The sequence below is a fragment of the Cyanistes caeruleus genome, chromosome 8 (assembly GCF_971803275.1).
Source record: "Cyanistes caeruleus chromosome 8, bCyaCae1.hap1.1, whole genome shotgun sequence".
Lineage (NCBI taxonomy): Eukaryota > Metazoa > Chordata > Aves > Passeriformes > Paridae > Cyanistes > Cyanistes caeruleus.
The window spans coordinates 34,254,119-34,281,862 of record NC_141708.1 but is presented as its reverse complement, the minus strand read 5'-3'; the positions used below and the strand labels follow the sequence as shown (position 1 = coordinate 34,281,862).

The 27,744-nt window shown below is 39.5% G+C and overlaps 1 protein-coding gene across 4 annotated transcripts in view; it reads left to right on the top strand.

Annotated features, from left to right (window-relative positions):
- The window catches only part of CTNNA3 (catenin alpha 3), a 399,590-nt gene that overhangs the window by 22,123 nt on the left and 349,723 nt on the right, over window positions 1-27,744 (top strand). For all 4 annotated transcript variants that reach the window (XM_086900642.1, XM_086900643.1, XM_023930192.2 and 1 more), the window contains 2 exons: window positions 460-626; window positions 10,185-10,304. In XM_086900642.1, coding sequence (XP_086756768.1) covers window positions 460-626; window positions 10,185-10,304 — 287 coding nt within the window. The remainder of the gene's footprint in view (window positions 1-459; window positions 627-10,184; window positions 10,305-27,744) is intronic.

Genomic DNA, 27,744 nt, shown 5'->3' with positions numbered 1-27,744 from the left:
TTTCACTTTGTCAGTCAGATGTCTGAGTGTACGAGGTTTTCATTCCATTAACTTGTATTTGCAATGAGAAGAGCAATATTTGATTCTCTTCTGTGACCAGGAATTATTTAATAGCAAGGACACCAAAGTACATAGTAATATAGCAAGTAGTGACTAGGAAACTTCAACAAAGGCCCTGGCTTTGTTGTGTACAGTTAAGAGTAATAGTGAAAAGGCCAAGGGAATTATTTCAGAATTAAATGATGCTGTAGAACAGAAAGGGAACATCCTGGAAGATGTGGAACATTAACCTGCACGATCTGTAATAACTGACCTTCATTTCAAGGCATTAGGGCAACAAAGAGATACCAGATTTATGGGCAGTACTGGTGACTTGCCAAATAACAGGCAGAACTTCAGCGACTTCATTTTTCCTGGGTGCTGCCATCCAGCCTAAGGAAATGTGTCTTCCTTTTGCAGGTCAGGCCTTGCAGGTGTCGGCAGAGGCGTTCACCAGCGATCCCTGCTCCCTGCCCAGGAGGCAGGCTGTTGTCCCAGCAGCTCGTGCCCTGCTGGCTGCTGTCACCAGGCTCCTCATCCTGGCCGACATGGTGGACGTGGCCTACCTGCTGCAGCACCTGAGTGCGGTGAGTAGGGCTGTGCTGGCCTCAGGCTCTTGTCAGCCACACATGTGGCTGCTCAAACTCTTCCTGCACTGGAGCCCTGCGGGTCTCGCACATGTAACACCTGGGGCAAGCCTAGCTTCTAGATGGGATTTGTAAATGGACCAGGAAAACTCAGCCACTTGCAGCTCAGCAGACTTGATCTACTTCTGGTTCCATTTTTTCCCACTAATACTTTCAGTAATTTATAAGGGGCTGATCAAACCACAAATTTCTGTTGACTTCCTAATATTTCAGGGCAGAAGTGAATAATCAGTGCCACTTCTCATAATGCCTCACGGCACAAGAGAACACAGTGACTTAGAGGACCATGTTGAAGCAAGTTCAACTTGGTGAGGATGAGAGAATGAAAATTTGGCTCCAAATCAGAGTAGAAGAAGTGTTTCGTAATAAAACAATGTTGTGTGGGTTTCAGTGCTGGGCTTGAGAGATCTTCCACTGACAACTGCTAGAGATGCAGCACAGGCTAAATGAGCACTGACTTGCAGAAGCTTCTGTGTTGTTCTATCTGTTTAAATTTGTCAGCTGTAATAGGAATGGCCTATTTCCTATTAGGCCTATGCCTTTTGTAATGTTTGTGAAAAATTTTCTTAAATTACAGTATTTTCACAGTAATCTATTACATTTTTAATGTTTATTTTCATAATACTAGATGCTCTCTTCTGAGATGTATTGAGTGTGTTTTACCTGAGAGAAGTAAAATTAGATGTTTTCTTTACTAGAGTTTCAGTATTTCTAAACAGCTGTCTAATTTACTTCATTTGTTCTATCTGAAAATGAAAACAAAAAATAACTGAAAATGATGAAAGAATGCAGAGTATCATTCAGTAAGAACCCCAGCACTGCAAATAGTGCCATTAAATTGTCATCTTCTTCCATACTTCCTCTTAATAGGAGGAAGAACTGAATTTGTAAGTGGACGCCTAGAATAAATTATTGTGGTATAACGCTCTCAGTAATGCCTGTGCAAAAAGATTCACCCTAGTTCTTAGAGGAGAGTGTTACATTTTGCATATTTATTTAGTCTCTGCTCTGGCTGTTGAACTTGACAACAGTGGTATTAGCTGTAATGGTGTCTTTTTATGTTGACATCTAATTAGGAAATCGACTTAATGTAATTTCAACATATGCTATTGAACATCCCTCAGTTTCTAACAACTTTTGGTCACAGCTAACTGAGCCAGATTTAAATGCAATTAAAAATTTTAATGAATTTCAACTTGGCTCTATCCTAAGTGTTTAACTGAAATCATTATACTTAAAAACTCCCTTAGGAATTCAATTTTTCTTCAGCATGGACTTGCTCCCACAAGAAGATGTATTCACACAGTGTCAAAGCAGACCTTGTCTTTGCTGTATCAGCTCTAATACTCTTGGGTTTTGCAAGTTCATATGCCTTGAAAATCAGCTCCTTAAAAGTCATTAGCTGTTTTTCCTTGCACTTGCTCTAAAACCTTAATATTTCTACCGTATTATCTTCTTCTTCAGACATGGGTGTTACAGCTGTTATCATTTTAGAGATGGGAAATTTCATTGCTCTTTATTTCCATGTCTTTGAGCACTATCATTTTCACGGGGTAGAATGAAGACATTAGAAAGGACTAAGCCAAAATTAATTTGAAAAATAAAAAAAACCCATAATAGTAGAATAAAAGACATAAAAATTCTAATCAAGGACGTTTTCTTTATTTGGATGCATAAAAAGAAAGAAGTTGGTTCAGCATCATCAAAGAACTCTGTACAGTATTAGTGAGATCTTGCTCAATACGGAAGCATGTAATGGGGAATTACCTTTTTAAGTATCCAATATTTTTCAAACCTATTTATCAAAGAGTGCTGGAAGTTTTTAGCCTTGGTCACTCACTAAAACTAGTTAATTCCAACACTGGTGTTTAAATCCATACCTTTTTCTACTGACAAAATACCCTCTGGATCATTAAACTTTAACTTCCTCGGTAACCTGGGAATAAAAATAGAAAGAAAACAAAGACAGTGTGACTGGCTGTCATGGAAAGCCTCATCTGCTGTTACCTGTCACAGCTGCCTGCTGATGAATATGTAGGAAAAAAGAATGGACCTCAGCTGTCTCCTTCCAGTTTGTGTAGTCTCTAACAACATTGTTTTCTGTGCATTTTGCTTAGGCTTAGGAGTGGTTTTGATTTCTGTGTAATAAAGTCTTCATATTAAGCAGTGGGTAATGCTGAAAACACGGAATATTTTTTGTCACAAACACAATGAAATGTGACTCTTCAAAACTAGAAAAATGGGTGAGTTTCAAATGATTTGATAATCCTGGTGGGAATTTCAACCCAAATGTTCAAAAACCTAGCCTTGTGAACAGGAGATCAGCTTTTTTAGAAGTTTTGTCAATCAAGTGGAGAGAATTTTGGCTGTTTAGTGAATTCTATCAGATCTTCACCAAGCAAAGAGTGAATAAATGTGTGTGTGAATAATGCATTCTAGATGCCAGTACAAGCTCTCAGTGTCTGATCACGTTCTGGCACAGAACACTTCTGGCCACTTGTGGAATTCACCGTCCTGTAAGACTGTGAGGGTGCAGTGTAAACAAGGAAGATCCTTTTATTGAGTTTACTGAAAAAACAAAGTACATCACACCAAAAAGAAAGGTTTTCCTTCTTTAAACAACTTTTTTTTTCTTTTAAAACAGGAAAGAGTTTAAATAAATATCTGTCTCTGATACTCTTCCATGCTTAAAGAGTTTGAAGTCTCTAAAGACTCTAAACAACTGAGTTGTGAAAAACGTGGTCAGACAAAGGGCTGTCTTGTGTATTGCACTCTCTGATTCAGAGCTGTGTTAGCAGCTCATCTATTATGGTTAGTAATGCTCGATATTATTTAATTAAGTGAATTAACAGACTAATGGAATCACTTAAATTTATTGATTGGAAGAGAACAGCAGGAAAGTAACAAGTTTGGAGAATTTCATTCAAAGAGCATTGGCAGTCTGTCTTTCTCTAATCCGTTTCAGACCATGCTGAGCCAACATGTTTTATCTGTCTTCTTCCCCTTCATGTCATGCTTGTAGATTTACTGTCTAAGTCTTCATATTTTTCATGAATGCCTCAGACAGCATGATCTTTACAAAATGCTTGCTTAGACTTATTTAAAACTGCCAGGGGAAAAAAAAAAAGAGAATGGCTAGAGATAAGAAACAACTTGTGAAGTTGGGTCCTGTGAGTGTAGTGCTGTCTGTTCCTTCCTTTCCTGCAGAGTATTTATCAACATTAAAAATGTTCTGAGCAGGAGCTTGGCAGGGTTACGTGGAATGAAAGAGGAAAGTCATCTTGGGCTGCCCTGTGCTTCAGGTTTAAGGGCTTGGTTCAATTCCCAGAACTGTGCTTAATTGATCCAGATCCCTGGATCTGTGGAACCTTCCTACCCTCCAGCAGATCACTTTGGCACATGGACTGGTGTGAATCTTAGATGGTGCAGCCAGTCACTAAACGTTTCATTTTGGATTGGAGAGGGGATTCGTTCTGCTCCCCATCCCTGTGCTCAACTTCAGGGGGTTGGGTACCTGGAAAACAACTGGTCCTGCTACTGAACACCGAGACAGAGAAGTACCTCAGACTTTTCTCTATTTGTTTGTCACTGTGTTTCCCACTGCATCCAACAAAGGATGGAGATTGTCCTTAGCCTCCATTTGTTCCTAACGTGTTTATAGAAACCTTGTTTTTTACAGCAGTAGCCAGATGAAATTCTAACTTCTTGCCTCCTTCCTTTGTTGGGTGTGGGTCACTCCCATGGCAGGGGAACTTCTGGAGCATAAGGAGTGTTGAGAAGGTGACAGGAGTCTTTGAGAGAAGATTTGGCTCCTCCTTTGGTTTATACTCCTATTTATTTTCTCATCAAACAGAGATTCCTGCTGCCAATCAGAGGTTTGTCTGTGGCACGTGGGATGCAGTAGTTTGTAATCAGGGATACAGTGTTTATCGTCACACTCTGCAAATTCTGTGGCACTCTGGCGTGCAGTAAACAGCAGAGGAAAAGCAGCTTCCAAAGAATAGATTTTAGCAGTTGGCTTTTGCAAAGTGAGCATCCTTCTGAGCGCAGCAGGAATCTGGATCCACTTCTGTGCTTGGTAGAGGAGCCTCTTGACTGCTCCTTTGTAACTTGTAAAAATAAATAATTGTCAAGCTATGGAATAATAAATTCCAACTGGAATGTTAAGTTGTAAGAGCTTGGGGAGATGTGTAACCTAAAGGTGGCTTGTAGAAGACCTTAATATAATGCTTGAAGTCATCAGAAGTAGAACTGAGTGTGAGAAATCTGGATTGTGTCTGGTGATGGAGTTGGAAGGTGGGATGTTAGAAAAGCAGAGGCCTGTTTGAAAGGATTGTTTGGACTGGAGCCTGCATGCTCCAGTCAGTGACCAGAGATGCACTGCAGTCGACTCTCTTTGAACCTGTCAGGGAAAGAACACTGCTGAAGGCTTCCCTTCGGAGTGTCTGTTCTGTGTTTGGCCTCTGCAGCAGCACACACCTACCACTGAAGTGCTGTGCTTGAAGTGTGCTTCTTGAAGAGACACTAATGTGGAAGTGATGTTCTGGAATTTCCTTCTCTGGAGCGCTAATATGGCAAGGCAAATTCTGGGCTGGGAAAATAATCTTGGGAAATTATCTTCTCCTGGCACATTATTTATTGGTAGTATAGCAGCAACAAAGTTGGTGTAATGTAGAATGGCTTTTCTGTTCAACAATTCAAGCATGCAGAGATAGTTCTGATCTAGAGAAATTTATTTTATAGCTCATTTGTGCTTTGAGAGGCAGAAATGGGGAAATGCATGCAAAACAAACAGTATCTGCTTTATCATCAGAGTGTACGTCTTCAGACCTTCTTAAAATGACAGCAAAATCATCTGATATTTTCTGAATGGAAAAAGCTGTGAGCTGCTCTCCATAAACCTCTCCAAAGGAGGCACATTGCCCATTCCATTACAGCAAAATATGAGAAGAGCAGCTTTTTTTCTCATAAGCATGTGTGTTCAGTAATTGGAATTTAAGAGAGGTTGTGAATGGTTTTTTTCCAACCATATCTCTGGGTAATTTAAGTAGTACATTTGGTATAATTTAGTCTTTTAAAGAACCAGTACCTTATCAAAACAGGAAGGTATATTTTTTCAATGGACAGCTTCTTTATGTCAAAATGGAAGTTAAATTTGCTTCTTGTCCTTAACTCATATTAATCCATGTGAAAATCAAGAGAAATATTTTACCAATCGAAAAAATAGTTCAATAGTGCTACTGTACTGCCTGGTGCAGTGGAAGATGATAATGTTGATACTCTGAAATACAAATACTCTTTGACTTGTGCAGCTCTAGATGAAAAAGAGCCATTTCTCCTAATTTGTGAATAACAAGAGCGGCTTCTTGCAGCACTGGTCCTGAATCTGAACCAGCCTGTGTAGAAGGAAACTACATAAAGGATGTGCAGCAGGCCCTTTGATTACATCATCTTGATAAAGCTAGACAATAAAGTGACACTGAAGGTGTGTGGTCTGTCCAGTAGCATCATGCACAAACTGGAGAAGCAGGATCTGCTGCCCCCCATCCCTCTCCCTGTTTATATGGACATTGTAAGGTGGTTACCAGGAATATGGCTTTGTATTTGATGGTGTTGCTTCCCATGTTTCTGAATTACAAGCAGAGAAGCACTTTGCACTGCATGTTTATAATCTCATAATTTTCTGTCCTGGACTCCTGTTTAGCTGGTAAGCTGTTAATTTTCATGGCTTGTGTTGAAGATGAAACCTAGTAAATTTTGGCTTAAGCAGTATCAAAATTTTAGTATGATTAGTTAGTTTAATATGATTTCCTTTTGAAATGTGCAGCCACTCTGTCTCAGCCTCTTTTCTTTGATCTCATTGTCTCATTTTCATCACACATGACAGCAGAGCAGAAGTTCCAAGGCTCCTGAATGTAGGCAGTAGTGGAGAAAACCCTCAAAAATGCTACGTCAGGAGCTCATAAAGACAGCAGAGGATTCTCAGCTGTTAATCTGCTTTACTGCATGAGAAACTTCAGTCAGAGCTCACCTCTCATCTTTGACATTGCATTGTATGAGATGTGAGACCACAGGAGTTTCAGTCCTGATGCTTACAGTCATACTTAGTAATTAGATAAGCCAGGGTCAGCATCTGAGAGGAGGCTGCAGGAATACCTTATGCTAATCAGGAACATCACACTGGCAGGGGGGCTGTGTTGGTAACACTCTTCTGGCCTGTCCACATTTGTGATCCCCATCACTTTTAGAGCTCTGATGGTATTTGTTGCTTTGTGATACCTAAAATGGGACAGTGAGAGTTGCTTCTCTCAGTTGAAGCATTCTCTGTGCATTGGTTTCCAGTGAGATGAGCACGGAGCCTTCCTTCAGCTGTGTCTGCTGGTGCCTGCTCAGCACATTGGGGCTGCTTATCCAACCTGGGTTTTAGGGTCGGGGTGCTGGGCTCTGGTTCTGCATTTGGTGGGGCTGGGGTTTCCTGTGAGAGGAGTGCTGTGACATTAGCAAATATAAATCCTGCTCTTCTCTTTAAGAAGTTGTCTATGCGCTGTCTGTGCTATGAAGTTATCTGTGGTAACTTGACAAACAGAAGCAGCTCTGACAAAATCATAGAGAGGTGATTTTATCACAGAGGGAAAATCAGTCCAGGTAGTAGTACCTTAGTAGTGCCACGGAGAGCAAAAGTAATAAAGGGAAGTTTCTCAGCTTCCAGAAAGAGTTCAAAGCACTTTGGAAATGTGACAGGCAGAAAAGAGCTCCTGTGAATCTCTTATGATTATTTTATGTGATTATTGGTAAGAGAAAAAACAGTCAGGAATTCTGATTTTCTTTTCACCTCTGGACAGGAGAGATGAGAGAGGTTTTTTTACCACTTACCTCAAAATTCTGGTTCACACTGATAAAAGTATGATGCAGAAAGATCCAGATGTAGTTTTAAGTCTAACACATGTGCTGATAACCTTTCTATGTCCAAGGTACAGTTTCTGATTTCCTGCTGATGGCAGTGGAAAGAGCTTATCTAGGTTTTCTTAAAATTGCTTGGTTGTTTTTTTTTTATTTACTTCTGAGTTAAATTTTTTTAAAAAATGTTTCTCCCTTGCATCTGAAGACAGATGTGCATGTTCTGGCAGTTATCCATCAATTTTATTGAAGCATATTGCCCTTAGAGTTATACATTTGGTTTGTATTTGCTCATGCTCTTATGCTGCTTCTTACATGTCTTTCCAGAGAGCCAAATGCATTATTAATGTTTTGGTTGCTGCAGGAAAAAAGGAAGCGAGTGACCTTGCTAGCAGAGCTCCTGCTAATGAAGAACTGAAGCTGGAGATTAAGTATATCCTTAAAAGGATGATGATGGTTCTGCAACTGTATTGTAGTCTAACATGTTGATGGTTATCTAAAAAGAAAACCAACAAAAACAACCACCTCAAAAAAAGACTGTACCTTATGTTTATTTAGTGAGTTTGGGATCATTTGAGACCTTGTCCCTGTATTATTCAATCCCACAACAGGGCACAGCCGCTTTGGGCTAAGATCTGGAGAAATATGTCATGGTTTGAAGCAGAAGGTGCATGATGAACTTGCCAGAGACATTATGAGCAGTTTCATACACACTTGAAAAAAAGCAAGGACTGTGGAGTGCTTTTGGTTACCTTAAACTAAACTCAGGTCTTGTTTGCAAATGTTGTAATTAAATTGTTTCCAGCTAAGGGGATAGCCAGGAGTGGGAATTGATGAAAGCAAACATTGCAAATGCAAGGCTTTCACATCAGCTCTGGAGCAGAGATAAAATCTGAAAGCAATGAATCCTACAAAAATTGGAAGATAATGAGGTCAAACAGGAAAGAATAAAGGGTATTGCACTTTTGTCTTCGCATATGTGTTGTGTTCTGTCAGCCATGTCAGCACAGAATTCAGGAACTTTGGGTGAGAGAGTTTTATTTTATTTTTTGGTAGCAAACACTTTAAATGCAACTAGAAAGTGTCCAGTTAACCTCTAGTAGTGCTGAGTGAGGTAGAGTAAGATAAATTACAAGTAGATAAGAACACTGCCTGTTGGTTATGAGAGCAGTGAGACCGAAATAAAGGCTGCAGAGTGGCAAATAGGACGTGCTAGCTTGCCTGAAGTTTCCAGGCAAGCTGTTGTAAGCTGTCAGTGGAAATCCACTGCAGATGATGATGATGATAATGATAATGATTATTATTATTCCAAGGAGAAGTACCTGGGGGCTGTTCAGCATCAGGTGCAGCTTGGGCTTGAGCTCAGTCACGTGCTCAGGAATGAGGGGCTCTGGAGCACTCCATGTGCTCCAGATCATCCATGATCAGCACTGGCTGTCAGTTACGTTGTCAGCTTCTTGAAGAGGGACAGAAGATGAGTGGAGGTTTGGTTCTGTGCTTTTCTCCTTCTACTCCTGTGGTTCATTATTCTGTAGTTTTAGTTTATTATTGCTGTAGTTTAAGCAAAGGGATGGAAAAATGTGGGCTGTAGTTACTCCAGAAGTGCTTGGTTTTCCAGAGCTGACAGGAAAGCAGTCCATTGCCTCATTCCCTGGGCACCAGTACCACAGGTGAGCTTCACCTGGGGCCCTGGAACGGCACTAGGCAAAGTCAATATTTTGGAAGGATTTACAAGTGTGTAGTTCTTCCTGATTATATCAGTGTAAATATGTGTTTATAGACTTGCTTCTGATGGTAATAGCAGTGATAACAAAATATTACTGAGCCACCTGCAGCTCTGCAGCTGTCACATGCTTGGAGATGAAGAAGAGTATTTACAGCTGGAAAAACAGCAAGCCAGAGGAGAAGGCTCATGATTTTCTGAAGGTAGCAAGGAAGGTGGACCACCAATCTAATTCTCCTCTGACACAAATCTTAACTTTCTGCTAACAGTTCCTACAGCTGGGCTGGGGTTGTGTGTCTCTGAAAAATACCAGTCCTATTTTTAATAATAGTGTATGCATAAAAGAAGTTTTAAATTTAAAAGTAAGGTCTATAATGAAGTATAATTGGAGTTGTCACAGTTTTCATGCAGAATGTGAGCACATTGCCCAAGGTGATTATCTGGTCTCAAATTACTCTTAAGTAAATTAACTTCATAAGAAGCACCCTGTGATTTCTAAGTTCTACTGTTAGGTTTGATAGAATGAGTTCATGGCCTGTATAAAGTTGCATACACTTTTCTTAGTTGAAAAGAAAGTATTTAAATCTGTGTGAATATATTACTTCTTGGAACCTGGCACAGGAAAAGACCTCACCTTTAGAGATTGCTTGTGTTTTGTCTGACCTATGAAGTTAAGACTTCATTTAATTGAAGAGGGCATTTGTACAATGCTTTGAGTCCTGTGATTGGTTTCAAAGCAAAACAGAAGGAATATGTGAAAGGTTAGAGGTGACAAAGCTCAATAGCCTTAGCATTTAGTAGAAACTAATTGTAATAAGAGTGAAACACAGCAACTGTATGAATGACAATTTCTCGTTGGTTTCTTTTTTCCCTCACAGTTTCAAAGAACATTTGAATCTTTAAGAAATGTATCCAGTAAATCTGATCTACAGAAAACCTACCAAAAGTTTCAAAAAGATCTGGAAAATCTTGATTACTTGGCATACAAACGTCAGCAGGTAAGACTGTGGAAGCTTGTAAGAAGACAGAATGCTGGGCATAAACAGGAGGAGCGGTGAACCCGCTGTGTTTGATGGAGTTACTGTTCTCTCAGCAGGTTTTTGTGCTTTGGGCAGTGTCAGGTAAGGCAGCAGGAGCAGGGCCAAGCCTGCTTCATGCTTGTGGTGCTGGGCTGCCTGGGTTTTGGTTTCTTAGCAGAGAGGACAAAACAAGTGAGACTTAGCAGACATTAAAAGTCGCACAAACACGTACTTTTCTAAATGGAACTTTATAGAAGTACTATTTGCAGTCTTTTACTTGGAAAATTAACCAAATTCACGTAAGTTAACGGAATCCAATACTTCTTGTACATGCAAACCACTGTTTTCTTCTTTGGAAATGGCATTTATGAGGTTAGTATGCATCAAACTTGGAAGTGCACATGATCTTTGACTCGCATTTGCAAAATCAAGGTTACATCGAATTGTTAACATGTTTAATGTTGAATATTCTGTTAGTTATACATAGCTTGTGCAAAAACATCAGCTCTCATTGTGGGTATTGGCTACTTTTTTCTCTTGATGATAAGACTCACTCTTCCAGAGCATGAGTGTAAAAGCTGTGCCATTTCTATGAGGGGGTGGTTGAGGTTTGTATTTTCATGGGTTCTGTCACTTGGTGTCAGTGTTGTTAAGCAGTTCATGTGCTTGGGGCAGATCACTTGCAGCTATTTATGTCAGGTAATTGATGAGATTACCTGTGTCCTCATTAATTTTGTGTTGTTCATCTGAGCATGGCTCTGGTGAGGAGTGTTTTACCTGCTTGCTGATACTGAGGTGTTCATTTCAGTAGAAACTGCCTGAGAATCTGCAGTGAGGGATTTCAAAAGTGCATGTATGTATATATTTAGTGTAAAAGATACTTTGAATTTTGTCCTGCTTTGAAAATAACGTAATCTTTTTGTGAAAAGGTTGAGAATTGGTTGGATTACCATGCAAATATCACTGATCTGGTTTGGGACTGAAGCTGTTGTGAGTTTGGGACATGTTTGTGGAGTGTGCAGGTTTAATTGATAACAATTGATATGCACTTGTATTAGGTTACAGGTATATTCTATCCTCTGGCAAAATGCTGAGTAACTGCATCTCTTTGGAGATTTGTACATGATCTGAGTGTGAATCCATCAGTGGTAAAATAAGTGGTTTATATGCTGAAAGCAATGAATGTTGCTTTTGAAAGAAATACAGTTACCTGCCTCTGTACCATTTCTTCAGACATGAGCCATGAAGTGCAATATAGCAATGTACTTCTTCAGTGAGAAAGTTTACAGGACACATGGGAAATCAAAGCTGTGCTTTTTAGAGGATGTTCAAAATGTCCCACATTGACTGATTAATAAATATAGACCAAACTTCTATGACTTGTAGCAGTATACAAATGGCAAACTTGTTTGGGGTGATGGTCGGGCTGCATCCACTAGAGAAATTTTTTTGAGTTGAGAATATCTGTTTATAGCCAGGCTATAAAGCCATTTTGAAATGTGCCAGGAGATAACCTGTGCCTGAGAAATGTACATTTTCTTTCTTGTCCAGGAGATAGTCTGGCAATTGCTTTGAATTAAAACAAGCTTTTAATTTCCTTCATACTGCCTCATCTCTGAAATTTGCCTACAAAGAATAGCTACAGGAATACTAAAGCTTCTCTCGCTCTGTGACTTCGTGGAATGTATCAAATAAAAGCTAAGTAAAGCTTGTATCAACCTAAATATTAACACCTTTACAACAGGAATGTTTTCAGGGGAATTGAGAGGACAAAATGGTAAAGCACTTGGGGATAAGACAGGACTTGGTGACAGATGCCAGCTCTGCTCTTGGGATGGTGCAGTAGGTGCATGCTTCCTTTTCTATTCCCTTCTATTGAAGGGAAGTCTTCCAGATATTGTTCAGCTGGAATGGCACTGGTTTAAAGCTGTTTATTATAATTATCTTGCTGTAAGGTCATTTAAGGACTGTTGGGCAATAGCTGCAATAAAAATGGACTTAAAAAGTAGTTCAGTGGTATTTAGCACCTGTCAAACTGAAAAATTGCCACTGTTGCTGCTGTTCTGAGTGCTAACAGTGCCTTTAGGATGCCTGTGGCAGTGCTGGCTGCCATCCAAAGACACTCAGGTCTGGACTAGAAGCCTCCATCAATGTGGCCATCTAATAGTTGACAACAGGACTTTAGTATGTGCACACACACAAAAGCAGTATCCTGTTGTAAAGTATTCTGATTTAAGGTTTGCTTGTTTGATGTTGATTGTATGCCCTCAGGGAAACTGTGTGTTAAAGGACTGAATCTATGGGAAATCATTTCGGTTAACCCATGTTAAAAATCTTTTTAGGATTTCTTTCTGATGTTTGTTATATTTAGAAATGTTTTTAAAAGTTGTGTTGAAAACTGCAGGAGTTAAGGGCTGCATCAAAGATATTTATGGGGCACACAGTAATTTACTTGGCTCATGGGAAATAGTGCTTCCAGAAGATGGAGCAGAGCCATTCCCTGTTCTGTCCCTCGATACCACTACTGCAGCTGTGGCTTCATGAGCATACAGGTCAAATTTGCATTTTGAAAGTTTTAATTTTGAATGAAGACTTGCTACTTCAGTCAAATAGTACTTCTTTTTGTTAAAATGGATTACATGCACTTTTATTGTTCATCTTTGATTGTTCTCTTCTGGGAGAGAATCACAAGAGTGAAAGTGAGAACTTGTGGGTTGATAAAGTCATTTCAACAGGCAGAGCAGATCTGTGCACCCCAGGAAAGCAGAGCAGGAGTTGATTCCCCACTTGCCATGCTTGGGCAGGTGTTCCTCCATCCCCAGGAGAGCAGGGCCCCAGCACGAGTGACGGTGACTCGGGAAGACAAATTCCATCACCCTGGATGTCCTCCTTCCTCCTCCTCCTCCTCCTCCTGCCCCAGCTCTGTGTGCTGGGCACAGCCCCACAGGCTCTGGGACATCCCTTGGGTCACTTGGGCTTAGTGTCCTGGCTGTGTCCCCTCCCAGCCCCTCCCTGCTGGGCTGGGGCCAGGGCCAGAGGAGGCCTTGGCTGTGTGTGAGCTCTGCTCAGCAATGGCCAAAACATCCCTGTGTTACCAGCACTGCTGCCAGCACACAGCCAAAGGCCAGCCCAGAGAAGAAAATTAACTATCCCCCAGCACAGTATGAGATTTGTTCACTGAAGTGCTCCACTCCAGCAGCTGGAGACAAGTTTTCGAAGGAGATTATCGCTTATCAACTGGCAGGTTTATTTTGTGGCAGACCCTTTAAAAGTATGCTGAAAATTGGAGGGAGTTCAGGGTGAATTATTTGTTGTCAAGAAAACAAGCATGATGATAGAAAGCTCATGACTGAGCTCCTTAAGTTGTCTGGAAAGGGTTATGGCTTAAAAATGTCAGGAATAGAGGTACTTAACTAAATCTTTATTCTAGTACACAGAAATATGAGGAGAGCCAATGGATGGAAGTCAGACAAGTTCAAACCAGAAAACAAACGAACATTTTTGACAATTAACTACTGAGAGGGCCTAGTTAAGAGGTGCAGTACATTAATCACCGCTTGTAGCTTTTCTGTCCATTATCCATGTCTTTCAAAAAGATGTGAAGTAACTGAGATGCAAATTAAAGGGTAGGAATTATGGATCTTTTTATGGCTTGTGCTGTTGAATGAATGTGAATGAGAATTCATTTTTTCTTTCCTCCAGACTTAAGAATGGCAGTACATTTGATTATTTGTTGGAGGGTAAAGGCAGAATTACGTCTTTTGAATTGCCATCCTGGATTAATAAATGGGTGAATTTGTTCACTTCTGTATTTACCACTCTACCATTGTCTAATCATTTAGATTTTAGGGCTGGATGTGTTGAGATCTTGTTTAGAAATTTTCAAAGAAGCCTTGTACTTTACTCTAAAGTAATTTTAAGGACATATAGGCATTTGATTCCTATTAGGTTTCTGAAGATGCCTTCTTTTGTTTTCTCCTTTAATATGCAGTCACACAGTATTGATTATAAAATAAGACTATAGGTTGTAGCTACTTATCTCTTAACATCTATCATGTTGTGTAATTAAAATAGTTGATTCATGCATTCATTTTTTAAAAAAGCAAACAACAAATTAGTCTCAGTAGCTAAGAGAGTGAAAAATTATGACAATTCTGTTCTCAGACACCTGACTTGTTTTAGTAATCCCATGATTATAGTTCTGTCATTTGGTCCTTGCTTCTGTCTGTCCTGAGTATCTCTGTGGCTTGCTTAATGGGTGAAGAGATTTTCCTTAAAGTGCTCATATTCCCTGTGCTTATAATTTTTTATATGTATTCAGACTGGTGGAGGGAAGGCTTATCATATCCCCCATCAACATTGCCCCAGCCTGTACCATGGTTTTAACAGCTCCCTTGTTCAGTTGGATTGATGTTTGTCCGTTCCAGGCTTGAATGATTTTAATTTGTATCTCCATGTGTGCGATTCTTCTGTCTTTGCATGGATGCTAAGCCTCTGAGGAAAAGCATCATGCCTCCCCTCATCTTTCCAAAGCTCACACTGTTGCTGTTTCTATGAAGCTGAATTAGTTGTGGCTGTGCCCAGGATGTCTTCAGTCTGAATAAAAGATTCCAGTCTAGTCTTGTCTCTGATAAATGTAGCTGAAATGTCTTGGGAGCCAAGGATGGATAATGCCTTATGTTCAACCAAGAAGTCTCCAGGTAATCGAGCAACAAACAAACAAACAATACAAATCTGAGTGTTGCAGTGGGAAGGAAATGAGATCTTCAGCTAGAAATTAAATTGCAGAGACAACTAAGCAGTGTCAAAAGGACATGACTTAAAAAGCTTAAAAAGTTGAGAATTTTAAGTGCATTCCATGGGGGACTTGGAAACACCACTGATTTTGTACATAAACATTTCCTATGGTACCATATATGTCTCCTATTTGAAATTTGATGTCTTGGGTGGCTTATCTCAGCAGTAAGGAGTAGCTAAGATTAGCACTCTAGTCTTATTTTTTTCCTCCTAATGAAATAGAATCATACTTCCTGTGATATGCTTATGCTAATGTGGGATAAAACCAGAATTTGGGGATTGTAAATGGGGTCAGAGTCTAAGGAGAATGGTTCTTAATGAAGAAGTGATAACTGATTTTATGACAATTGCAGTATTCTGTTAGGCAGCAGTGTCTCAAGGGAAAAAACAAAGCTGTAGTTTTATACTGCAGAGGTGAGGTGAAGCTTTTCACTTTCCTGTGAACTGCTGCCTATTTGGCTGCTTCAAATCATCCATTGTGCAACTGACTGTTCCTTCCTACATGTGATGACGTGTGCTCATCCTTAATGTATCCTATCTGGGAGCAGCACACCTATTTATGAACATTACTGTGAATTCAAATCCTGCCCTACAGTGCACTAATAGTTCCTTGTCCTCTCTTCCCCTCAGGAAATCCCTTTCTCTTCTCTTTTCTTACCCAAGCTATACTCCATAGAGAGGCAACCAAAACAGACCCCTGCAGAAAAACGACTTAACGCTTTTCTGTAGTTGCAGAGGATCACTGGTAACTGTTCTGACAAAATCTCCATTGATTCCAGAGGAATTGAATCAATTTTTTCCCATTTATTTATGTAAAAGTCCAGTCATATGATGAGCTATTTGCTACTAATCCTATGACTACAAATCCAGACTAATTTGGAAGGGCTTGATCTGGACAAACCTGTGGTGGCTATTACTCATTCCTGGATTTATTTCTAGATTAATAAAATAGCATCCTTCATGATTTGCTGTAATTGTTTTTCCCCAGGAATCTAAGTGTAGCTGACTGAACTAATTGCTTGGTTTCTGCCTTTGAAAAAGGGTCAAGTTTGCTTCCTCTCAGTCTCCCGTTGTCACGCAGATCAGCCTGAGTTCTCTGTCATCACCGGGTGAGTTCATTCAGCCCACTCCACAGGAAACACATTGCTGTTTGTTTGGCAGGTTTTTGTCATGCCCTCTCCAAGACAGCCAACATCAAACTGCAGTGGCTTTCAGAATTTCACACAGATCCTCCTCTTTCGTTAAAATCAAATCTTATAAATGTTATAAAGTGTAACACTTTCATAGTTCCGCATGAGAAGCAATATTTATGTTTGGATGAGGTTTAAGTGCTGACATCATATCTCTGGAAATAATAAAGGAATGTTATTTTCAAAGACTGTGCTGAGTTCTTTGTCCCTCTCCTAGATCTACAGCTTTGTATGTTTTTATGGGTCAAAATCATCACCTAGTAAAGTGATATATGATTCTTAGCTATAATTGAAGGAGAAAATACATTCCCTAATTTTCTGGGAAGTAACATATCTGCATATTCTACAGAAAAAGCAAGATTTAGAGAGGATGCTTCCTTTGTTGAACACTACAAAAATGATGTATGTGCTATTTGGATTTGACATTATTTTCTTTCCTTTTTATAAAAGTAAATGGCTTGGGGCAGTAGAGAGTGGTGACTATAAGAAAAAATTCTTTATTGAATTGTAAAGGAAGAAAAGAGAAGTCAGATACTTATATAAACATCTTGTAAACATTTTCAGATTTGCTTTCTCACAGCTGTCTTGTGTGACCTTGAGCAAGCATCTTAGTACCAGATCTACTGCAGGACATTGCTAAATGCCTCCACCCATGAGTTAAAGATTTACAGGTGTGTAAGGACTTGCTGGTAAGGTTCTGTTGATATCTGAAGTTCCTTTTGTCAGGCTATGACAGATTTATGTCAACCTAGGTAAAAAGTTCAGAGGACAACTGACATTTCTGCAGGCTCAGAGGCAGTATGTAGCATGTAGTCTCAGATACTGCTTTTGTTTGTGGTGGGAGGTTTTTTTGTTTGGGGATTGGGTTATTTTTTTGTGCTTTTTTCTCTTAGTATGAGAAAAACTGCTATTTAGATGCTGAAAGGATGCAAGTTAGAAGTGCAATAACAGTTTGGAATGCAGAGCTCTGATTACTAAAGAGTGGCTAATGAATGATGTTATGTCCTGGTGCAAATGACAGTAACAGCAGTTTGTGAAAGTTATCGGAGGGGATTGTTATATTGTATTGATCCCAGCCTGACAGACATGCACCAGCTTCTCACAGAAAAATAAATTCACACATAAAATGTTTCTCTGCTTTGGCCCTCCGTAAAAATCAGATTAGGTGAAATACAAAGCCTTGCAAAATGACTGAGCTGTGAATGGAAAATGGTTGAGAACATAATGCTGGGGAATGATGGACAAATCCTGCAGGAACACTGTTCCTGATGTGTTTGCTCCAGGAACTCATAGCAGGCAGCAGCCAGAGCAGACTCTGCCAGGAGCAGTTGTGTCTTGCTGTCATCATCTGAGCTTGTGTGCAGCTGCTGTGGCCTGGACAAACCTGTGGTAGTTCATAGTCCTTGGCCATTCTTCAGGGCTTTAGTACATACAGCATTAACATAGGAGATAAAAAACTTGAATTTTGTGCTGGGTGTAGGGGTTTTGTTTCTCATGTGTTAGCAGGTTGGGAGGTAGAGTGGCGATCTCTGTGTCTCCTGTGGAACTCAAGTTCTGTAATGAGTTAGGATTATGTGCCAGGGGAGCTTCTTAGCTTTTCCCTGGCTCACAACCTTGTTTGGAGGGAAGAACTTGTTAGCTCTGTTTATGAGAGTTCTGACCCTTGGTAATCATTCAGCCTTTGGATTCCAGTGGTTCTGGCTAAGCTGGAACAATGCTACACTGGGCTGAAATAAAACCTAAAGAGAGAAATCACTGTTACATACCCTGACAAATTATTAGTTTTGTCTCAAGTCCAAGACGATATTCCTACTTTGTAGTCTGTGTGACCTTGTCAAATTGGCCACTTAGGCCTTCTTTTTGTATTGTCTCTCCTGTACACATCTCTGCCCCTTGTCCTGTATGTTCTGCATCAAGCTGCGTTATGTATTTTGCATTTGTATAATCCCATGTGCAGCTTCCTTCTAAAATTCACTCTAGGCATTTACCACTTAAATTTCTTATCCATTCTTCTCTGCATCACTTTTTGCTTACTTTGTCTCCTTCTTCTTCCAAGCCTTTGTCATCTGTCATCCACGCCTCGTTTGTGTTGGTGCATTCTAAAGGTATTGACTCATTCATTTTGCTCACAGAAAGGTGCTTGTCACATTAGATTCAAACAAACACAACAGTCCCACCCCAGAGCTGCTGTCTGCTGTTCTCCTGTCTGTCCAGGCACAGACAGCAGCGTGTTTACCTGGGCTCTGAAGGATCACCAGGAGGTGTTGGAGTGTGCGCTCGTGTGGACAGACAGCTCACAGGGACATTGTGCATGCAGGAAGGAGGGCAGAGCCTGGGTCATGACAGAGGGCACTGCCCCAACCTAATTTGGGCCTTCCCAACCTTGACTTCCTCCTCCCCATGGCTCTAGAATTCCAGGTCGTTGTCACAGCCCAGCCAAAATGCGCCTGATTGTCTGTGATAGATAGGCCTGTCATCTCTGACTCTTTTTCTCATCAGGGGCTTGGGAGAGCAGTCAGACCTTGGCCTTGCTTGATGGGGCTCACCAGCCTCTAATATTTTCCTTTATTTGCTGTCTAGCTTTTTTTAGAACACGAGTCTGTATTGTAAGTTCTTTATGGTTTGAGAGTGCTACAGCTGGTTACTTTTCAGCTATCAGCGGCTATTACCCAGCTGATCTATCCTCAAGTTTGCCTTCACATGATTTAGTGAAGCTGGGCCTTTGTAGATGTCCATCAGGGAACAAAACTTTCTCTGTAGGTAAGATTTTGACACTTGTAACAATGCTTTTAAACTCATAACAATGAATTCTGCTGGCTGTGGAACAGTGAAAGCTTTCCTGTGTCCAATTTAAATTTGTTTATTTCCTTGAGTAAGAGCGTTTGGTTTGTTCTGCATTAATTTAAACATGGATCTAACTTTTTAAGAGAGCATGTAATAAAATCCTACTTCAGTCAATATTTATATATGAAACTACAATTACATTAATTTTAGCTGTAACTTGGTTGGTTAGCACTGGAGGAGAGATGATCCTTTTTTATTTGTGAGAGAGAGAAGTACAAACTGTACCACAGGTCAATTTTATGTAGTTTATCTTAGCTAGATCACAAACAGTTGGAAAAAAAAAAAAAAAAAGCATTTATCAACTTAGGTTATCTGCAGTTGTGAAGTTCAGTGCTGGATTCACTAAGGTGGAAAAGGTTGTGAGACCACATAGCCAAAGAGTACAGTTACCTGTCTTTTCAGGTAAAGAGAACTGGGGGCTCTTAAAGCAGTATTTTGGATGTCAAGGAGCTGAACCTAAATGGAGAGCTAAATTCCCTGTAACTAAAATTTGATTGCAAACCAAAATCTCGGAGATGCTGATGATATTTTATTGCTGAATTAATAGAGAGGATTAGAGAAGATAGGTACAGAGACAATATAAGGAGTAATATTTTCTATTTCATATTTTTTAAACATAAGTAAAATGATAGCCAAGTATCCTTCTGCACTTGAGGTTTTCCCCTGTGAGCTCTTGGGGAGTGTCTGTGGAGGAAGTGAACTGCATTTCATCATGGAGGGGTGGGTGTGCTCCCTCCTGGGGCATGAAGAGATCTGAACCTGGGCGGTCAGGGAAGGGAGTTAGAGAGAGCAATAATTGAAGGCTTGCTAAAGAGCTCTTGATCCTGGCCTTGGCCACCTTCTTGATTTAGTGAAAGTGAAATGGAAGGGTTTTATTTGCTTTGGAAAATGCTTCATTAGAATTGCAAAGAGCTAGCTGAGAAGCTGTGAAGAATCTTGAAAAGGTGAGGACAAATGAAGACAAATTTAAGGAAGTGTGTGTGTGCCTGTGCCTGCATGCTGCATGAATCCTGCCTAATCTTTTTCCATAGGGGGAAGAGCATAGGTTATTCTTTTTTCTCTTTTTCTTTATGGATATTGCAGTATGCATGTGTCCTACGAAACTGAAGGGCTCTGCCAAGATCTCGTTGATTGCAGTCTTTTCTGATACAGATTTGACAGATGTAGGAAATATGTGTGTGAACATGGCTGCGTGCTCTCAAAAGGCTGCCTCAGGGATGGAACTGACCCATGTTCTGCATAGTTAGGTATAAAAACACTTAAGGCATCATTTAATACAACAAAACCAGAATCAAAACAAAACCCACACAACAAAATACCCCTCTTCTGGTGGGTCTAGGTGAATTGAGCTTAGCTTTAAGTAAAACAAGGTTTTGGGTTATTGCAGCACATTTGCTGTTCTGGTAGTTAAATTAGAATGATGGACATAGGGAGCAAAATGAAAAGTGCTCCAAGTCAAAGGATGTAGCTTGACTTAGAGCTGCCTTTGGGATTGATGATGTGAGTTCTGTAGAGGCAGTGCTAGTAGCACTGGTGGGAATTGTTCTGTAAAATTCTCTGTCATATACAAAATTTATTTAGTCAGAGATTCAAAGTTAAAAGCTGAAGCATGTCCATCACTTAAATAATAAAATGCCTAGTTGCCTCTTAGCAAGATGTACTTAATTGTAATACTTAATCCTCTTTTTTGGAAAGAAGTAATGCTAATAAAATGTAACTAGTTAAATCTCATAAAAGTTTTAAATTAGACTTTTTACCATGCACATAAATTTTACTGTGTTTATGCATACTATAAGAATGGTTTATGGACCTTCATATAAAGATTTTATACCCCTGCATAATAATTTTGCTGCAATATTATTTTATACGTCACAAAAATGTCACAATGATTTATTTATGACTACCACTTCCTTCGCTTTCTCTTTGTAATTAGAGAATTACAGAATAATTTCGTTTGGAAGAGACCTCATGAGAGTCCTGGTACAACCTCCTGCTCAGCTTGGATCAGGTTGGGGGTCAGATGAGGTTACTCAGGGCTTTATCCAGGCATGCCTTCAAATTTTCTGATGATCAGACTGTTCAGCCCCTCTGGGCAACCTGCTCCACTGTCGGGGTGTCCTTCCAGGGAAAAAGATTTTGCTTTTATCTAACCTGTAGCTTTCTTTTTAATTTTGTGCCTGTTGTGTGTCGTTCTGCTGCCATGCAGCGCTGTGCAGGCCTTGACTCTGCCTTGCTGCACATCTCTCCTGTGAAAAATGCTTTTAAATGCAGCACAGTGCATAGAGCTTATAAATTCTGTTCTCTAGATGTGTTTATGGTTCAGGGCTTGTTAAAGGCAGTATCATAAAGCTGCTTTTTGTGGGGTTTTTTTGTTTTTTTTTACACCTGTAGAAACTTTCTCCTGCAGCCCTGTACACTGCTTTCATTTTGTAACGTGCAGCAGTGGCAGACCAAATGACTTAAAATTCAGTAGTTTGGTAGAATCAGTTGTCAGTCCAGCATGTGGCTGTTTTGGGTGGAAAAGGCTTTAATCTTATTTAACAATTGTTTTGCAATTGCCTTGGAAGATTAATTATTTTCCAGTATGTCTAATCCATAGGTTTTTTGAATATAGAGTAGACTAGTATAGTTTGAAAGAACTGTGGAACTCATAGCTATGTAGTTGTAGATCTATTCACACTGCACTAATAAATACCTTGTGGAAGTAATGGAGTTGTCGTAAGACAGAATTTCTGCCACCTCCACTATTAAATCTTTCTGTAGATGGTGGGTAGAGACTTGGAGAAGTTTTTAATTGACAGGTTTTACCTGTATGCTGTAATTCATTTAGACATTGATGTGAATTTCTATGTGGCACAGTGGAAAAGTTCTTTTTTTGTAATAGAAAATGAAAAATTGTATTTTCATATCAGGTCCATTCAGTGCAATGCTTTCATGACAGGAACAGACAAATGTGGTTGCTGCACTGTAACAGAACAATGAATGGCAATAATCTCCCTGCTACAGAGAATCATTCACTGTTCTTATTTGAACAGTGAATATTTGAACAGTTTCTAAAGAAGAAACCAGAAGTTTTAGATGTGGTTCATGAACAGGATTTTGGGACAGCTCTAGTAGTCATTGCACCTGTTTTCTGTAAGCTTGGTACTCCATAGAGTGGGCAGTGGCTTAGTGAAATGATGTTGTTGAGTACAATTTTTACAATTTTACAATTCCTTCTTTTTGTGAGAGACAGATGCTGTGTGACATACACAAGCTGTTTAATTCTGAATTTAAAGACAGAGACAATGCAAAGAAATGTGTACCTTTTCTGTTTTGTCTTACATTACCTATTAGGTTTGTTTTTGTGGTATTGAAAAATTTGGAGCCCATAGAAAGGTCTTTTCAAATGCAAACTGTTAACAAAAGGATATAACTACATGACTGGACCAAGTCAAGACTTCCAGTCTAAGGATCCAGTCTAGCCCTGATTTGCTTCTATGAGCAGAATGCTCATGCTTTGAATCAGGCAGCCTGGGGAAGCAATCCCCTATCTTTTATCCTCGTTATGGTGAAATTGTCACTCCTGTGTTTGCTCCTCGTGTCTGATTCTGTTGATCTGATGTTGACAGCGCTGAGGTGGGGGCTGTGTGAGTGAGCCCTGCAGCCTGCTCTGCTGGTGCTTGGTGTGTGTGAGCAGCAAGCTGGGACTCTCCCCTTTTGCCACCAAACAATTCAGCCAACTTCCCTCGCTGCTTCATTTCAGCAGCCTCAGTTTGCTGTTCTAATGTTCCTGAAGTGGAAGGGCTGGAAGTACAGCAGGGAACAGTAAATCTGCATAAATTTCCTGCAGAGCCCGGGCTTTGAAAGCTCATTTGGATATGTTGGGTGTCACTGTTGAAAACCAGCATGCACATCCCCTCCCCAACCCTACAAAAGCATTATATTATGTTAATTTGTCAAATACTGTGCATAGTCATGATGAGGTTTAATGATATTGCATTAATGCTATGCATACACTGTTCCTTTAATTTTTCATCTATTTGCCTTGTGGCACACAATATTTTAACTGTTTGCCTGTTGGGCTTTTTCCTTAAGATTAGGGCCTTCTTCACTGTGAATGGTTAGAAAAAAACTTAATTTTCATAGGAAACCCCTAAGCCAGATGTTAGCTTTAGTGAAGATGGAATACTGTTACAGACACATTTCTAGCTGGAAAAAAACTAATTTTTTTTTGTCTGGAATAATTTGCATAGGATCAGCTTGGTCCAAGTGACCTATTTATGACTAGTATTTTTTTTTGCAATACTGGCAAAACTCAACAGAATTTACTGTGACTATTTAGCACATTACAAATTCTTGTAATCATATTTTAATGGTTTATATGTTCTTGGGAATTTAATTATATGGATGGTGCTGTTGTAAGAAATTCAGAAAGGAATTAGAATATAGTGGCAGAATAAATCTTAGATGGTAAGTGTTCTGTATTTTCAGATTATGTCCTTTCCATCTGGGAAATAAGTTGTTTTGATGACCCCTAGTTGCATAAAAGGTATTAATAAACAAAACCCCAGTGTTTCAAGGGGATGAAGTAGAATGGTTTTCAGGTACTACAAAACCTACCATTAAAAAAAGGCAGTTTGCTGGGCTTACAGTTTTTCATCATTTGACTCCAGAAAGATTTTATTAAGGAGCTGTAGGAGAAATCAAAATGTGAAGAAGCACATTTTGAAGGTAAAATGTGAGCAGATGCTCTGGGCAATAGGGGAGCTGCATAAGGCAGTCTGCAGGTGTACAGAGCAGCAGGGGGTTTACACAAGTCAACATTCATCTTCATTCTGAGGAATTCAGTGATGGAAACTGGGAGAGCTGCACTGCTGTAACAGGGCACTCATATTAGCACTGAGGTACAGTGCACTGGGGAGGGCTGCTGTACTGAACTGTGGGGCTTTTATCAAGCTCGATATTAGTGGGGATATAAATGACTGAGATTTATTTATGACAGATATAAGATCACCAGCTTAGAAATATGACCTGTTACTTCCATTCCTCTCTGTATGTGGAACCTGTGTGCTGTTAATGGTTTGCTAATTAAAGCATTATTCACACAAGCAGCCTTACTGGGTCCCGTGTTAAGCATCGTGGAACAGCTGACCTGTAAACTGGTTCCTTGAAGCAAGAGGTTCTTTTCACATCCCTGTCCAAATTGGTTGGTGTTGAGCTGGAGTTTGATGGTCCTTGTGGGTCCCTTCCAACACAAGACATTGTGTGATTCTGTGCTGAGCACAAACCAAACCCGTGTAAGTACATTACATACTGATATGGTAGATTATTTAACCATTTTTAACAGTTTTTACTGCTGGGCTGAAGTCCAGTGCTTTGCTTCAGGAATGCCTGTGAAGGAACAGGCTTTGTGCCTTTAAAGAGTTGGCTCGTGCTTGTGGGCACAAATAATTCCTTAGGGTCATATTCCATGACTGTGTTAACTCACCCTTAGGAGAGTAAAGAGACAATATTCTTATGATTCTGTAATCCAAGCCAAAAGGCCATATGGCTTCGGTTCTGCAGTTTTTTAGTGGATAAATATCCTATTGAGTCAAATGAGACCCAGAGACTTAAGGCATCAATCTTTGTGGCCATAATCCAGTGAAGCTGTTTAAATGTCTAAGTACATTCACATGCATGGAGTGGTGCAGGAGCTCTCCAGAAGTTTGAGTTGTTTTTACCTTGAAAAAACCTGGAAAATAATTTTGTTTTTAAAAGTATGTTTCCATTGAAAGTAGCTTGCACAACATTATTTTAATTTTGTTAACAGTTTGTCTCTGAGAAACTTTTTAGAAAAGGGGTAAAAAAAAATAAAGGCAGGGGAGGAGAAGGGAAGAGTTTTGACCAGTTAGAATTGCTGTATTTTGATGCTTCTTGTCAAGATAATGTTAATCACCTGCAGCAAGATGAAAAGTTCTGTTCAGCACAGCTCAGTCACTCACTGAACAAGACCACAGTCAGCTGTTCAAAACAAGATTCCTTCCTAAATCCTTCCTGACATTCACAGGGCTGCTGTGATCTTAAATGCTCTTGATGTTTTTTATTTCATATACTGGAAGCAGATACAGACTTTATGTGGACTTAGCGATCCTCTGGGTCACTTCACAATCTGTCTTGATACATCTGCTTTGAAACAAAGGGGAGCAGAAAGAATGGAGACCATGGTACCTAAATACAGGATAAATAATAAAATTACAGTAATAAGAAGTATATGCTAACAACCACGTTAACTGATGAAAAAGATAATTAGTCTGTAAGATGAAAACAAGGCTAACTTACCCTTCCAGTGGTAGCACCAATTTGTGGAAGCCAGGTTCACAACACAGCTTGAGATTCTGTACCTGTTTTATTAGAACACAAAGGGTTTTGGACCTTCATTTTCAACAGTGTTTTTGTTTAAAGCATCCTAATTCTTTATGTAAAGAGTAACAATAGAAGAAAACAAAAAAAATTCAGAATTGCTTCTAGGGGATAGGACATGAAGGAGATATTGGAAATGCATTGCAAAATGATATTTCTTATTCCACGATACTTCTGGCAACAAGGAGTAGTGACACAGACGATATTCTTGCATCTCCTGCCTTGTATGTGCTGTGCTCAAAGCATTTTCCTCCTCTACTAATGTCCAGCAAGTGACAGATAAACAGAATAGTCTGCCTCTGATCCCCATGTACCTGTCACCTGACAGTGGAACCTTGCTGCAAAGTCCTTCCAGTGACCCTGCCACAAAAGAGCTACCAAATTATCCCAGTTGTGTGGTCCTCAAGAGATCCTGTAAGGTGGGTAAGTCTAGTAGGAAATCACTACTAGATCACATGCATGCACAGAGTGACAACTGAGAAAATGATTTTTAACTATTAAAATCTTCCATGAAAGGAACCAGGGAAATATTGTGCACTTCTCTATTTAGTCAGACAGACAAAACCCTGGATTGACATTTGGTTAGATGGAGTAAATAGAGGTTATGACTGCTGTTAGATTTGCCAGGCTCACTTCTAACGAATGAAAGGATGTAAGGTTGCTAGTGATAGAAATGCAGGGATTTTGTTAGCATTTTTTTATTGTTAATGCAAATTATTGTAGCACTAGTTTGCGATGTGTAGTGCTTGTAGGTTTTGTGATTGGTTTTGGTTTGGCTTTCTTTTTTTATAAGTTCATAAACTTGTGACAGGTACATTGTTCTTTAACATGTATGTGAGATTTTATCACAGGATGCCACTTTGATCTGAGCTGTCAAGCTACTCTGGAAAGGAGCTAAATCATACAGTGAGGTTCTCTGAAAAATGATTTATTAACAGTGGAACAGTACAGGTGTACATTTGTCTCTGCCTTCTGCACTGAATATTCTTACTGCAGATGTAGAAAATTCACCAAAATAATCTTCAGTCTTAAAACTGGCATTTGGTTGGGATTTGGTCCTTTAGATGTTCACACAGTAATGAATTGCACCACAGTGCAACAGACCAGTTTTAATCTGCTGGAATTACATATCACTATAAAGCCAGTGAATAATGAGTCAGTAAGCACAAAAACCAAAACTCTCCACACTTGTATCTCAAGAATCAGATTGGTTTTGTTTTGGTACCTGTAACTACAGCATGAATATGAGATAGTAATCCTGAAATCGTGTAAGAAGTTTTTAACTAAATAGATAGATAAAATTATACTTGAGTTTTTTCAGTTTATTTCCTCATACAGAGTGAACTTTCAGGCTATAATCTTTAGAATGGAAAGAATGAGAGAAAGATTTCCTGGTCTTTGCTGGGGTCATTAAAAGAAAGTGCAAAAGAGACTCATTATAATTCTCTATGGGGGAAAAAAAGCTACCTACAGGCTATTAATACTAGTTCTATGAATCAGTAATAACTGTACATATTTTTTCCTAGTTGCATGCAGTTTATCTGAAAGAGGGGAATGAATATGTCCTTGATGCAATTATTTAAACAAAAATATTGTATTTTCCAAAATGAGTGGTTTATCAAGAGAATTTCTTTTTAATCACTATTTTTAGCAAGGAAAGAGAAAATTGCAGTAGGAGATGCTTCTCCCTTCGAAGCTTGTTGGTTCAACACACCAGTCCATGGTTTGAGTTGAAACACTATTTCTCTTTTGGCATTCTATTTTATATGCTCAGAGATTTCAAAATATTCATCCTTAAGGCTGAAATTTTTCATGGATGACCTGTTCTCAAAGGTGAACTTATTTTTGAATGCAGAAAAAAACAGTGTCTAGTCCCTTTATTCATAAAGTGATGGGGAAGACAGAAATTCAATCTACTCTGTGAGATTGTTATAAGTTAGCTTTGGGTATGTCCAGCACTCAGTATAAAGTCTTGATATGTGCTTTGGTGCTTTTAGGATTAAAGTTTCTTTTGAAAATGGCACACAGTACATACCTTGCAAGATTGTATTAACCTTTCTGATATGATTTTAACCAATCCCTGAATTCTTAAGGAACCATAACATCCACATTCAGGCATAATTTTAAGGTAACTTTTTTAAAAGAATTGCCTGCTCCAGTTTTCCCTCTTGACTGACTCATGTAATGCTGATGTTTTTATCACA